This window comes from Lontra canadensis, unplaced genomic scaffold (genome assembly GCF_010015895.1).
Source record: "Lontra canadensis isolate GAN:19392208 unplaced genomic scaffold, GSC_riverotter_1.0 scaffold84, whole genome shotgun sequence".
NCBI lineage: Eukaryota > Metazoa > Chordata > Mammalia > Carnivora > Mustelidae > Lontra > Lontra canadensis.
The window spans coordinates 6,915,034-6,929,052 of record NW_022631078.1 but is presented as its reverse complement, the minus strand read 5'-3'; the positions used below and the strand labels follow the sequence as shown (position 1 = coordinate 6,929,052).

The 14,019-nt window shown below is 44.5% G+C and overlaps 2 protein-coding genes and 1 non-coding gene across 5 annotated transcripts in view; 2 read left to right on the top strand and 1 right to left on the bottom strand.

The window, feature by feature from the left end:
• Positions 1 to 5,805, top strand: part of XRCC6 (X-ray repair cross complementing 6) — a 33,099-nt gene extending 27,294 nt beyond the window's left edge. Inside the window, exon 14 of one of the 2 annotated variants that reach the window (XM_032882880.1) lies at positions 5,723 to 5,805. In XM_032882880.1, coding sequence (XP_032738771.1) covers positions 5,723 to 5,751 — 29 coding nt within the window. In that variant the 3' untranslated portion in view covers positions 5,752 to 5,805. Of the gene's footprint in view, positions 1 to 5,232; positions 5,265 to 5,722 lie in introns of those variants that run through there. The other variant, XM_032882881.1, reaches the window with a different exon arrangement.
• Positions 2,283 to 11,831, bottom strand: SNU13 (small nuclear ribonucleoprotein 13). Of its 2 annotated transcripts, none has more exons than XM_032882885.1 (3): positions 11,724 to 11,831; positions 4,345 to 4,465; positions 2,283 to 3,528 (listed from the first exon to the last, which is right to left on the bottom strand). In XM_032882885.1, the coding sequence occupies exons 1-3, from the start codon at positions 11,724 to 11,726 to the stop codon at positions 3,266 to 3,268; spliced, it is 387 nt and encodes a 128-aa protein (XP_032738776.1). In that variant the 5' UTR covers positions 11,727 to 11,831; the 3' UTR covers positions 2,283 to 3,265. The 2 variants fall into 2 exon arrangements, with proteins under 2 accessions (XP_032738776.1, XP_032738777.1); XM_032882886.1 differs by lacking the exon at positions 11,724 to 11,831 and adding an exon at positions 5,904 to 6,014.
• LOC116882529 lies at positions 9,343 to 9,446 on the top strand. The gene has a single exon (XR_004385653.1). It is a non-coding gene; the product is annotated as a U6 spliceosomal RNA (small nuclear RNA).
• Positions 11,832 to 14,019: the final 2,188 nt, after the last annotated feature.

The window sequence follows — 14,019 nt, the reverse complement described above, 5'->3', positions numbered from 1 at the left end:
AATTAAGATCCTGTGAGTACAGATGAGACAGAGGGTCATTGCCATGGCTGGCAGTTAACGCTAGCTGTTGCCTAGAAGCCTTTGGACTTCTTCACAGGTTGCTTAAAGGACTTTGTAACACGACTATGACTTCCCTCATAGCCAGGGATCCAAAGACATGAAGGCAGAAGCTGTAATGTCTTCTGGAACCTTGGAAGTCACATCATTCTGCCATGTTGGTCATGTGGTCCAACTCTGAGTTGGTGTGGGCTGAGGGCCCACAATTCACAAGGGAATGAATTCCAGGAGTGAGGATGACTGGGGCCCATCTTAGAGGCTGGCTGCCATAGGATTATCATGGAAAATATTGACTGGCTACTTTCTTTTTCTTCCTTTGGAAGAGGACAGGCAGTTATACCCACTCACCCAACTCCCACCATAAACAGATACATCTAAGTCAGAAGCACATATGTGATTTTTCAAAATGTAGCTTAGCTGACACTGAGAGGGACTCAGGGATACCAAGTGTCTAGAACAAGCTACCCTTCCTTCCTTATCAGTTTGGGATTAAAAATAATGGAAATTTATTGTTTAGTACTTAACATGCTACAAATGGCCTTTAGCAAGGTCATTATTGCAAATGTAAAAAACATTACTTAAAAACAAAACAAAACACATTCCTTAATCATGGGTCCTCTCAGGAAACTTAGGCTAAAACAGGAGTTACTAACCAGTGTTCGTTTGGGGTCAGAAGACCCTTTCAGACCTGATGAAAGCCACTGGATTCTCTCCAGAATGTTTATATGCAAAATTCTGCAACCAACTTCATAGATGGCTGGATGGAAATTATTAGATGTCCTTGCTTGCATGTCTGGTTTAGGAATTACTCATTCTCCACTTTTGGAGCATCTGTGTTAGGGTACCACCATGGGTGCTACGGCATCACACAAGTTCCTGCTCTCTCATGAGGGTAATAATCAGAAAACAAACCCCTGATACTAGTTAAGGACAAGTTAAAAATCAAATGTCGCAGCACTGGGGGAAGGAGAAATGAGGTAGTTTGTACCTCAGGCCCTCCATAAGTGATACTTGAATCAAGACTGGCATGAGGAGAAAGCCACCAGTGCAGTAAAGGAACACCAAATACGAGAAGAAAGTAGGTTTGGAGTATTGGAGAAACCAAATGTGAAACACTGAGCGAAGACAGAACATAGCAAAGTGGCAGGCACAGGACAGGCAGCGGAGGCCACAAGGAGCAGGGGAAAAGAGCCAATTTTTCCCGCAGGATCGCAGACGAACACCCTGCCCTTCGAAGGCTTCCGCTGTGGCTGTGGCAACTGGGCTAACACTCCAGGGTTAACTGGGCGCTAGGAGTGAAGATCCTAGGAGCCCCTGCCCCACCCCACTCCTTAGGGCTCTAGTGGCGATGGATGTTTCCACCGAGGTGGAGATCCAGACTTCCTGATTTTTTTGCATTCCCCGAATTACTTCCGTCTTTTAAAGTATAATTATAAATGTATGGGCACCACAAGAGACAGTAAGCATCTCGGACTCCACCATCCACAAATGTAAAACTGCTTGGGATGGGATAGGGGTATGTAAACACTGGAGTGAGCCTGGAGAAAGGACTAGCCTGGTAGGCACAGAACAGGTCTTTGCAGGGTGGGGTGATTTCCAGGTTTCCTGCATATGGACCCAAGCTGGTTGAAAAGACACTAAATAAAATCCTTACTCATCTGGCCATTATGGTATCCAGTTATCTACACTTTGGGAAAAAAAACTCTTGCTGAGGGACATGGACCTCACAGTGCTGACCCTGAGAGAACGGGTAGAAGAGGCAGGTGAGGTGGCAGGGATTCCATCATCACCTTCCCCTCCCCCCATCTAACATATGCCAAAGGCTACGAGGAGCCCTCATTCTGCAACAGTTCTCAGCTAGGGTGACTTAGCCACCAGGGGACATCTGGCACTGTCTTGGGGGTGGGAGACTGGTCCTGACTTGCTGGAGGGTAAAGGCCAGAGATGCTGCTGAAAGTTCAGCAGACAGGGCAGCCCCCTATCGTGAAGAATTCTCCAGCTCCAAAACGTCAGCGGTGCTGTGGCCAAGAAACCCTTTGTAGCCTGAGAGCAGCACCTCAGTGAGAGAGTCTATACCAGACACTTGGAGCGACTAGAGATCAGCCGAGGTGCTGGCTTTTCCACACCTTCTTGGTACAAAGTTTATGGAGCTGTGGCCATTCTGATAATGCTAAGCAGTCCTTAGTTAGGCATCAGCTGGATACGTACCAAGACTCACACTTATCTTTAAATTGGAATATGAATATATTTCTTTATTAGGTTGCTCACAAGAATGACACACTAGCACTGTCCTTCCGAAGTGGTAAAGAATACATACATCTGACCTATGTCATGGCAGGAAACCGGAGTCAGGGCTCTCAGAGCTGGTACCAAGTGTCCACTGCAGACATCTCCATTCACCAGAGAGGATGCTTCCTTGATTCCATCCAACGTCTCTGCTGTAGCTTCCAGTCAGGTCTCTGTGACTTGCCCAGACTTCTTCATTCCAGCATCAGCTGACCCTCTTTTTTCTAGCCCCTCTGGACTCCTTCAAGACCGAGGTCAGCTGCCTCAGGTCTACCTGGCCCAGGCAGCCTCTGGAACTCTGCAGCACATCTCTTTGGTATGCTGCTGCCCCGCCACCCTCCGGGGCATGGCTGGGAGTTGGGGAAGAAGGGGAATAACATCACGTGACCAAAGCAGACAGCAGGGGTATACTGGCAAATGACTCTTGGACATACACCTAAGAACCTCACGGAATACATGCTTTCTCCCCAAATGATACATAACTCCCCGAGGGCAAACACATATGGAATGATTCCGTACTCCAGGCACAAGGGATACAAAGTGAATGGCGTGTACATCCATCATGCCCTACACACAACAGGAAGTGAGCGCCTGAATGCTGGAACCAGATCTCTATCCTGGCTCTTCCCTGCCTTTGAATGGTGTCATCACTCTGTTTCCGCCCGTTTTCGGCATTAGTTCATTTTTCAAAAGAGGACGGGACGGCAGAGAGAGTAGAATGAGAGACCGGGGGTGAGGTGAGGGATTAATATATGAAAAACAACCTATAAAACAAAACAAAAATAATACAAAAATGCAAACCCCAGATTTAGTACTAGAATACAATGAGAAGGGAGCTGGAGAAACCACATGCGGACACAGACGGTCTGATACACAACCCCAGGGGGAGGATTCAGTGAGGAGTGGGGCAGAGGCCAGGGGTTTAGACTAAGAGCCTTTCGATGGACTGCTGAATGGACTGGATCTGCTGCTTCAGCTGGGAGCCTTCTTTGATGGTGACAGAACAGGCGATGACAGGCCTGGACACCCCGCAGGCCCGCCCCAGGGCCTGCTTGGAGCGCACAAACACATAGGGCACATTCTTATCCTCACATAGCAGCGGAAGGTGCAGGATGATCTCCAGGGGCTCAGCGTCTGCAGCCATCACGATGAACTCAGAGATGCCTCTGTTGAGGGTTTTGGTAGCTGAGGAGAGGAAGACGGGAGGTCAATAAATGATTGAGGGGGTGTGGGGGCTGGGCAGGAAAGCTATAACAAAACAATTTCCAAGAAAAAGAAACACAGGTGTAAGAAAACTGGGCAAAAATCCCTAGGCACAAGCAATTCTGTGTGTCCTGTAGTGGCCCTGGGAAGTGATAAGGGATTTAAGCATCAATTAGCCATCTTCCATGCCTTTCTCAAACCCTACGTTAAACCCATCAGTTCTGTGAACACACATCCTGAGACAGACCACTTCTTTCCTCTCCTTGGCTACCACACTTGCCTAAGTCACCACCATCTCTTGCCTGGTAGACAAGAACAGCTCTCACACAAGCTCTGCAGGACAGCACTTCTCACACTCTGCGATCAAGGAAGGATCCAGGGTTTTACCATCCCAGTTTGTCATGAGCAGTATTTCTGGAAAGCTCACACCACATGCAACTTACCAAGCAAAATCAGCACCCCACAGCATTGTTTAACCACTGTCGCCCAGTGCTAGGGCACAGTTTTTGTTAATGCTGGAGTACTGACGAGACCAGAGACTCTGGAGTCACAATGGCCATGTCCAAATCCTGACTCTCCTACTCATCAGAAGGTAGATGCTGCAAAATGTTACCAATTGGTGGATCTAAAATCGTTCTTAGTCCATTAACTTTCAGCATCTACTGCCAAAATACTGCTCTTAAGTCAGTCCATCCACTGGTTCCAATCAGGAGTATCCAGCCCTCTTTCCAAATTGGAAATCTAAGCCAGAGACAGGGTCTTTATCACTCTACCTCAAGCACTCTCCAGCTGCCTTACCTTCATTGGCTCCTTTCCGAAGCTGCTTGTAGTTACATGATTGCTGAACAAGGTCCAATAGTTTCTTGGTAAGGTGGGCGTCTGCGAGGGGGTAGGCCTTCGGATTCACATCAGCCTCAGTCTATGGGATGTGAATTGGGGGTGGGGGGGTAGTCATTAAAGCATCAGTTAAAACTGAACCAGAAGTTGTTCCAGACAAGTCACAAAACACTTCAGTTAACAACTGAGAGAGACAAGGATTAGCTTCAAAAAATTTTAGCAATTACCCGGTCCAATGATGTACACTAAAGCTTATATACTTATATGTGCCTCTCTTTTCCTTGGTAATATTATAGCAAATGGATTACAAATAGGTTCTCTTGGCTCAATATCCACTTGAGTCATACATATTTACTGAATCAAAATGAAGGTATAATTTATACAAATGTAGCAAAGAATTTTCTCTCTCCATTCCCCATTCAATATTCAAATCTTCCTCTGTCCTAAGAATCCTGGTTTCCAAAACATCTTTTCTCCTTTATCTGACCTGTTAATACATACAAAATGGCTGGTACCAACAAAATGGTTGGTACCTCTACCAACAAGCTCACCAAGGTTGAAATTTCCTTTTGTTCTTAGAATATATCTGATTAGGGCCATCTATATTATAGAGTATATATTCACCCACAAAGACAGTATTATATTCAAGTTATTCCATTTTTTCCCTGTGGTTATCAATCTGATATACAAATTGGGTTCCTTTGTATTCAGCCTGCTTAAAGAACTAAGATCTTACTTTTCAAATCTGTAAAATATCTACATGTTTTCAAAGTAAAAGCTATGTCAGTGAGCTAAAAGTGTTCTGAAAACTGGTAAACAGTAACGCATTTATTCCCACCTTTCCTACAGACTGTATCACAGGGTAACAAACAGATGCCAACATTCTCTTGTATCATTATTCCACCTAATAAAGAAGGACCGATTCAATCAAATCCCACCATCCTGCAACCCATATTCACCAGGTCATTAACTCAGACACAGCCACCAACATCGTAAGATGCCATGTGATCAGTACCCCCCTTGAAGAACGAAATTATCTACCTTCAGGTAGTCTTGGGGGGGGGGGGGACAAATGGGAAGAAAAAAATCTGATCAAGCCTTTGATTCTAGTATTAGATATTTACTGTTATGGAATTATTAAATTATAATGGCGTTGCAGTTGCTAAAACTTATTTTACACATATTTTAATATCTATGAATAAAACACTACGTCATTGGCTTTGCTTCAAAATAACCCAGGTACGGAACGAACTGGGGGGCTGCTTATACCATTCCTTCCTCCTCACCCCTACCTCTCGAGTTTAACAATTTTCATGAATTTCTCACTTGTTTTCCCTAGGATTCTTTTTACAACTATTTTGCATATAAAATTCGGGAGCACTCCACGTTATCATCGCGAGCAACAAGCGGTTCGCCCCGGCGGTCCGGTCTAACCCTGGTTCTGGAGGCTGGACCGCGGCACGCGGCACCGCAGTTCTAGGTGGTGACCCCATGGGTGACGGCCCGGTGGGAACACTCACCATCGCGTCCGTCTCGGTGGTCTCCTGCCCGATACCGCAAGGACACAGAAATGACCCACCCGCAGGGAAGCCGGAAGTGATGTAGGGATGACGTAAGCGGAAGTGACACCAAGAGCGAGACTGCACCAAAACGCCCCGTCCCTAAACCACTGCAGTGGTCCCAGGATGAAGTGGTATTGAGTGAAGGCTGGAGATCCCGGAAGAAGCGGGGAAAAGGTCTTATAATTGGTCCGGTGTTCTCCATACACTCTAGAATCAGCCGCTCAAGGCCCATAAAAATCTGCTGGGATAATCTGATTTGCAGATTTGCTATGATCCCAATTGCGGTAAGACTTTTAGGATGCACAATCTGTCCATCACTTTATATATACTCAGTACCTTCCTTTCCTTTCCTCCTTCTTTCTTTTTTTTTTTTTTTTTTTTTAAGATTTTATTTATTTGACAGCGAGTGAGGAAACAAGCAGAGGAGTGGGAAAGGGAGAAGCAGGCTCCCCGCGGGGCAGGGAGCTCCATTCGGGGCTCGATTCCAGGACCCTGGGATCATAACCTGAGCGGATGGCAGATGCTTAATGACTGAGCCACCCAGGCACCCCAACTCAGCACTTTTCAGTAAGGGTTTACGATTTTCCCAGAAGGCTTAACATCTTTTAGATTTACTCCTAGATATTTCAGGCTAAGAAAATTCACTTTATTAAGAAAAAAAATTCCCTTTATTTCCTACTGTATTAAGAATGTCTCTGAAACTAATGATGTACTATCAGTTGGATAACTGAATTTAAGTAAAAAATTTTTTAATGATTTTTTTAAAAAGATTTTATTTATTTACTTGACAGGGATCACAAGCAGGCAGAGAGGCAGGCAGAGAGAGAGAGAGGAGGAAGCAGGCTCCCCACTAAGCAGAGAGCCGGATGTGGGGCTCGATCCCAGGACCCTGGGATCATGACCTGAGCCGAAGGCAGAGGCTTTTACCACTGAGCCACCCAGGCACCCCTAAATAAAAAATTTTTAAAAAGAATTTTTTCTTTGTTAAACAAATTGGTGTTGAATTCTATCAGATTTTTTTTGGTGCTGAGCTGACACAGATGAAAAAGGCTTTCTTCCTTTAATTTTTTGAGTTTTTCGAATGTTAAACCAATGTTGCATTCCTGAGATAAAACCAACTTAAATAGGCTTTCTTATTTTATTTTATATCCATTAGCTAATGGACTTAAGGTTTCTTGGTGGGGAGGAATGATAAAAATGTTCTAAAATTTTACAGCAATGATTGCACAACTCTGTCAGTATATGAAAAACCACTGAACTATACACTTCAAACAGATGATGAACTTTTTATAGTACATAAATTATCTCAATAAAGCTATTTTCAAAACCAGGTATAGGATTTTTCTGCATGAAAAAAACTTTAATTTTGTTTCTTTACTCTTCAGTTTTAAGAGTTTATTTATTTATAAAAGATTTTATTATTTATTTGACAGAGAGAAGTGAGAGAGTGCGCACAAGCAGGGGGTGGTGGGAGAGGGAGAAGCAGGCTTCCATGCTGAGTAGGGAGCCCAATGTGGGGCTTGATCCCAGGATCCTGGGATCAAGACCTAAGCTGAAGGCAGATGCTTAATGGACTGAGGCACTCCTTAAGTTTTATTTCTACTTAAATTGTTTTTTGATACTTTTTTTTTCAGGCATTTATTCACTTCATCTCAGTTTCTATATTTATATGTATCAAAGTGTTCATAATATCCTTTTTAATATCTGCAGATTATGTCTCCTTCATGTTTGCTACCGCTGACTTATACCTCTTGTGCTTATTTTCTTGATTAACCTCACCAGAGGGGACTTTTCAAAGAAAATCTTCTGATTCTGTGTTCCCAGTAACAATCAGATCTATTTGCTTTTTCAATAATTTCTGCTTTTGTATTTTGTCCTTTTATTCTTTTTCTACCTTTTATACTTCCTTTCCCTCCAACTTAAGCATTTTAAGTTTCAGGTACTATTTTAGCTAATTCCTACATGCTCTGGTGTGTGGTATTCTCCTTCTTGATGAGTTGTTTTCAAATTTCCATTACAATTTTATTCACTAGACTCACTACAACCACTAGATCGAGTTTATTGATGGTGCTGTTCAAATCCTCTATTATCATACTGATGTTCTGGCTTTACCATCTATCATTTATATACTAAAATGCTATATAATTGCATTTTTATCTATTTCTTCTTGTAATTATGTCATTTTTATTCATACTTTATTTTTTAAGCCACTTTATCTTCATAGATGCATTTCATCCTTTTTTGTTGTTGTTGTTGTTTTTTAAAGAATTTTATTTACTTGGGGCGCCTGGGTGGCTCAGCCTTTAGATGTCTGCCTTTGGCTCAGGTCATGGTCCAGCCCTCATTGGGCTCCCTGCTCGGAGGGAAGCCTGCTTCTCCCTTTCCCACTCCCCTGCTTGTGTTCCCTCTTTCTCTCTCTGTCAAATAAATAAATAAAATCTTAAAAAAAAATTTTTTTAGGGGCACCTGGGTGGCTCAGTGGGTTAAAGCTTCTGCCTTCGGCTCAGGTCATGATCCCAGGGTCCTGGGATCAAGCCCCGCATGGGCCTCTCTGCTCAGTGGGGAGCCTGCTTCCTCCTCTCTCTCTGCCTGCCTCTCTGACTACTTGTGAATTTTGTCTACCAAATAAATAAATAAAATCTTTAAAAAAAAATTTTTTTTTTTTAATTTACTTGAGAAAGAGGAAGAGGGAGAGAGCAAGCAAGCATCAGCAGGGGAAGGAGAGGGAAGCAGATACCTTGCCAATCCCAGGCGCTGATCCCAGAACCCCATAATCTTGACCTGAGCCACCCAGGCATCCCTGCCTTTCACCTTAAACCCCATTTCTATATGATGTCTAGAGAGGCTACACCATACCTTTTAACTTGGCAAACATTTACTATTTTTAATTTAAGTGTCTTAATTGGAGCACTTGGTCTCTTTCTATATATATATATATTTTTAAGATTTTATTTATTTATTTGACAGACAGATTACAAGTAGACAGAGAAGCAGGCAGAGAGAGGAAGGGAAGCAGGCTCCCTGCTGAGCAGAGAGCCCGATGCAGGGCTCGATCCCAGGACCCCGGGATCATGACCTGAGCGGAAGGCAGAGACTTTAACCCACTGAGCCACCCAGGCACCCCGGTCTCTTTCTATATTTACATAAGTACTGATATGTTCGGTTCAAATACTTCTTTTGTGCCTTCTATTTGTTTCAATTGATATGTTTCTTTTTCTTTCTTTCTGTCCTTTGGGTTTATTATTTTTTCACACTACTATTCCATTTACTGGTTTGGACTTTTAGATCTGTATTCTTTTAGTGGCTACCTGAGAGATTACAACACATGTCTTTGACTTATCAAAATCTAATGTTCATCAACAATAAAGGATCCAATACTTTAATTCAACTCCAAAAAGTGCTCGCTTCAGCAGCACATATACTAAAATTGTAACAATACAAAGATTAGCATGGCCCCTGCGCAAGGATGACATGCAAATTCGTGAAGCGTTCCATATATTTTATTTATTTATTTTTAAAGATTTTATTCATTTATTTGACAGACAGAGATCACAAGTAGGCAGAGAGGCAGGCAGAGAGAGAGAGGAGGAAGCAGGCTCCCCGCTGAGCAGAGAGCCCGATGCGGGGCTCGATCCCAGGACCCTGGGATCATGACCTGAGCCAAAGGCAGAGGCTTTAACCCACTAAGCCACCCAGGCGCCCCCCATATTTTTATAAGAGACTCAATCTCACAAAACAAACTGAGGATTGCCAAGGGGAGGGGGTAGGGAGAGGGTGGTGGGGTTATGGACATTGGGGAGGGTATGTGCTATGGTGAGTGCTGTGAAGTGTGTAAACCTGGCGATTCACAGACCTGTACCCCTGGGGCTAATAATACATTATATGTTTATAAAAAATAAATTATTTTTAAAAATCACTCCGAAAAATATACTTCAAAAAACTGTTACGTATTTTTTTAAGATCGATTGATCGATCTGTCAGAGAGAAAGCACAAGCAGAGGGAGTGGCAGGCAGAGGCTGAAATAGGCTTCCTGCCAGAGCAAGGAGCTGGTTGCAGGACTTGATCCCAGGACCCTGGAATCATGACTGAGCTGAAGGCAGCTGCTTAACCAAATGAGCTACTCAGGCATCCCCATCAGGTATTTCCAATACAATTCCAACAACCCATCTCTGGAATTTAGGATTCTCAACTCTTAACAAAATATTAAATGCATAAAAAGGGAAGAATTCAGGAGCCCCCAAAACCATCAACAAGGTCTCACCTTATCGTTTTAATTACAATCAACAATAAAAGGTCGGCTCATACATAGTAACTGAAATTTCCTTAGTGTGTATTTATCCACCTTTTAATTTTTTCTGAGGGTTATTTAAATGGAGTGAAGGAATAAAATCATACTGCTAGCTGATTTTCATCCCTAACATGATCCCTTTGGTCTTCCTGTACACCAGAGAGCCAAAAATACCCCGCAAAGTTTTGATTTAACAATAAACAATGCATGCTCATTAACACCCTACCAAGTATTAGGATTAGCTGTTTAACATGCATTATCTCATTTAATTTTTTTAAAAAAGTTTTCTTATTTGAGAGAGAGAGAATGAGCGCATGAGCGAGCAGGGAGGAGGGGCAGAGAGAGAATCCCAAGCAGACACTACCCAGGGCATGGAGCCAGACACGCTGCCTATCCCAAGATCCTGAGATCAGAACCTGAGCAGAAATAAGTAGTCGAAGGCTCAAAGCACTGAGCCACCCAAGCGCCCCTGCATTATATCATTTAATCATGAAAACATGCTCATGCATCGTTATCCCCCTTTTACAGTTTAGGGAAACTTCTCTTAAGTTCAGGTTGAGACCACTCTATATCAAAACTTTTCATGGAATTGCCCAAGATGAGTTGGTTTCAAGTTCTAACCTCAGCCATGTCCTAGCTTCACAGAAATGGGTGGGGAGAAAGCGAGGGGGAGAAGATGGCCACGGGATCCAAGATCCGTTCGAAGGATTAAACCTCACCATGGAAGTGGAACCTCTTTGCAAGCTGTTCCTTCCTTACCAAGTGCTAAACAAAACTAGCTACCAAGCTACAGGAGTTGATTAAAACGTGGAGATCACCAACAACTTAGATAAGTTGCACGTGGTAATACCAGGACCTCTGATTTGGGAGACTACCGCCCCAAGAAAGCCTTTTCTCAAACCAGGCCGGGGTTCGGGGCCTCATTTCCCGCAGCCCCCAAGCGCCAAAGGCTCCATCTGTAAGTCCCTGGCACGTGTAACTCGCGGCGGGCGCAGACCCACGGAGACCTAGATCTCCCCATCCTGAACATCACAAATGGGAAATGGTGTAGAGCAGACTGATTCGAATCCTGGGTTCCACACCATCCTTAGCGATTCCCCCCTCCCCCCGCCAAAAAGGAGCCAAGTTTTCTCACCCCACTTCCTACTCTCCCCCACGTGGGTTGGTATCTCTCCCACGTTGGGCCAGGACTCCTCCATTCCCCCGACGCTTTCGGCCACGCGCACAGGGTGTTGTCAAGTACCCCCGACCTCAGCAGTTGGGACCGTGAGGCTTCCCGAGTTCCAACCTCGAGCGGGGGGCTGTTGGGGACCCCGCGACTGCCGAGTTCTAACTCGGGGCCGGGAGGCTGGGACTCCGCGGTCGTCGGAGGTCTAACCCCGGACCGGACTGTCTAGCCAACGTAAGTTCTAAGCCCTCGCAGTCCAGTGGGTGACCCGAACCCAGAGTCTCCCGCTTCCCAGCCCCGGCGCCAGGAGCACGCACTCACCATAGCTGCGATTCCGCGGTCCCGCCACCCCTTGGAGCGCCGGCGACGTCAGAGCGGGAGCGCGCGCGCCACTGCCGGAAAGTTGCGCCTGAGGGTGGAAATGGCCGCGAGCGGCAGGAAGCGGAAGTGACGCCACTAAAGCGGGCGGATCTCGTCCTCTAAGGTCGCCCTATTACCGCGTAGGTTCTGGGAGAGGGGCTGTAATTTGCTATCTTTGTTTTCGTTATACTATAAATCTTTGGCAGGAACAATGAATTAAACTTGCGTACACACAGCACACACACCAACGGGTTTCAATGGTGTCATCGTTCCATTGCCTGTTTATCTTTGAGGACATTCTTGTGCTTTTAAAATCCTCTTTTTGACCCTACACTGGTGAGGGAACGGTATGGAGATAAGATGGGTAATCCTAAATGTTTTCCTGCATATGTAGATATCCTTTTTCTCTTTTTAAAGATTTTATTTATTTGAGAGAGAGATAGATAGCAAGAGAGCATAAGCAACAGGGAGAGGGAGAACCAGGCACCTTGCTCCTGAAGTGGGGCTGGATCCCGGCTGGATCCAGGACCCCGGATCATGGCCTGAGCGCAAAGAAGATGCTTAACCAACTAAGCCACCCAGGCGCCCCCATATTTAGATATCCTTGTTAAAACACTGGTGAGAAATGTGAAGTCCACCAGAAATGGAATCCATTGAGTAGGGAATTCAGGAAGAAGAGCAGGTTGTGGGGTGAGGGTTGAGTTTCCGTCAGGTTGAGCTTGGAGATTTCATAGGACACCCACTTTCTTCTGCCCAGCATACTGCTCTTTTCTCTATGCTGCTCCAAATCTCCATTATTTAAAGCTAGACTCATGCCTCGCCACCTCCAAGAAGTCCTTAGGGCCCTTACTCATTTCTCTCCTACATGATGCCAAACACATCTTGGGACTATTTGGATCTAGCCCAAACTAGACCATTATAGGCTAGTTCCAGTTAATCATTTTGGAAACCTAGAGTTAGAGCCCTAGCAGGATCCTTTAGGAATCATGCAGCAATCTCTTCATTTTACAGCTACCAAGGCCCTGAGAAGGGAAGCTACTTGCCCACAGTCACAGAGTGAGGCAGTGGCTGAATCAGAACTGGGCCTTGGGATTTTGGCTGTTGTCCCGGATTACTTCCACCACATCTGGCTGCTTTGCCTGAGACAAGTTGTGGTATGGGGCAACAGAATGGGTTTGAACTGCCTCCAGGACGGAACATGAATTACATAAAAAATGGCTCCATTGAACTTCACTTCATGCAAATCCTAGAAAAATTGTCAAAGAACAAAATTTGTCCCCAAATTAAGAAATGCCCACAGATGATTCCTGTGTAAGAGCAGAACCTGTGGTTTGGATTGTGCTGCTCACTTTTCAGATCCTGTTTATGTTTCCATATTAATGGAACCTACCAACCACCATTATTGGGGAATTAAACATTATTCCAATTTATAGTCATAGATGTGTCCTTATCACTTGATTTTTAGATATACTTTATAAACAATTTCCAGTTGTTACTTGGCTTACCTGGCATCTAGAACCATCATATCTCAGGTCTCCTCAGTAAAGACTAATGGGGACGTGAAGTTTTGAGTACTATGAGTAAGAGACAGCACATCTCACCTAATTAATTGTTTCCCAACTATATAATGACTCAGTTTCCAAATTCTCTTAAAGCTAGGTCACACTTTTGATTTTGTTTTTTCTCTTGCTAGTAAGTTCATAAATGTTGACATATGCTCAATATCAATCTGTCTTATAAATTTGTCCTTTACCACACTTCTGTGCTTAAAAACCCAAGTCCTTTTCATGGCTTACTAGGCTCCTCTCCACCAGTCCCCACCTGCATCCCAATGATAACAGATGTACCCACCTTTTTTCTACCCCGGGAACACCCCAATTTCTCTAACCCCAACCTTTGTTGAGAGGAATGTGCTCCACTGTTTTGCTAAGCTAACTTCAATTCATCACCTCTTCAGTGAAGCCTCCCTGATCACCCAGATCAGGTAACTGCCCCTGCCGGGTGGACCCACAGTCCTGTGTCCTTGCCTGTTACAGCACCTGTCAACATCGCCTTTATTCAGTGCCCACTTTTCCAACCACACCAAGAGCTCCATGAGAGCAGGTCTTGTAGATGCCTTGGGTACTTTGAATACCTATCTGCTGGCACTATGCCTGGCCCAGAGGTAGTGCCTGTTTCACTTAGGGATTTTTGCTGGCAAGCAATCAAAAAGGAGTTTGAGAAAAACTCTGTTGTGGAGCCCACAGATTCCACAGGA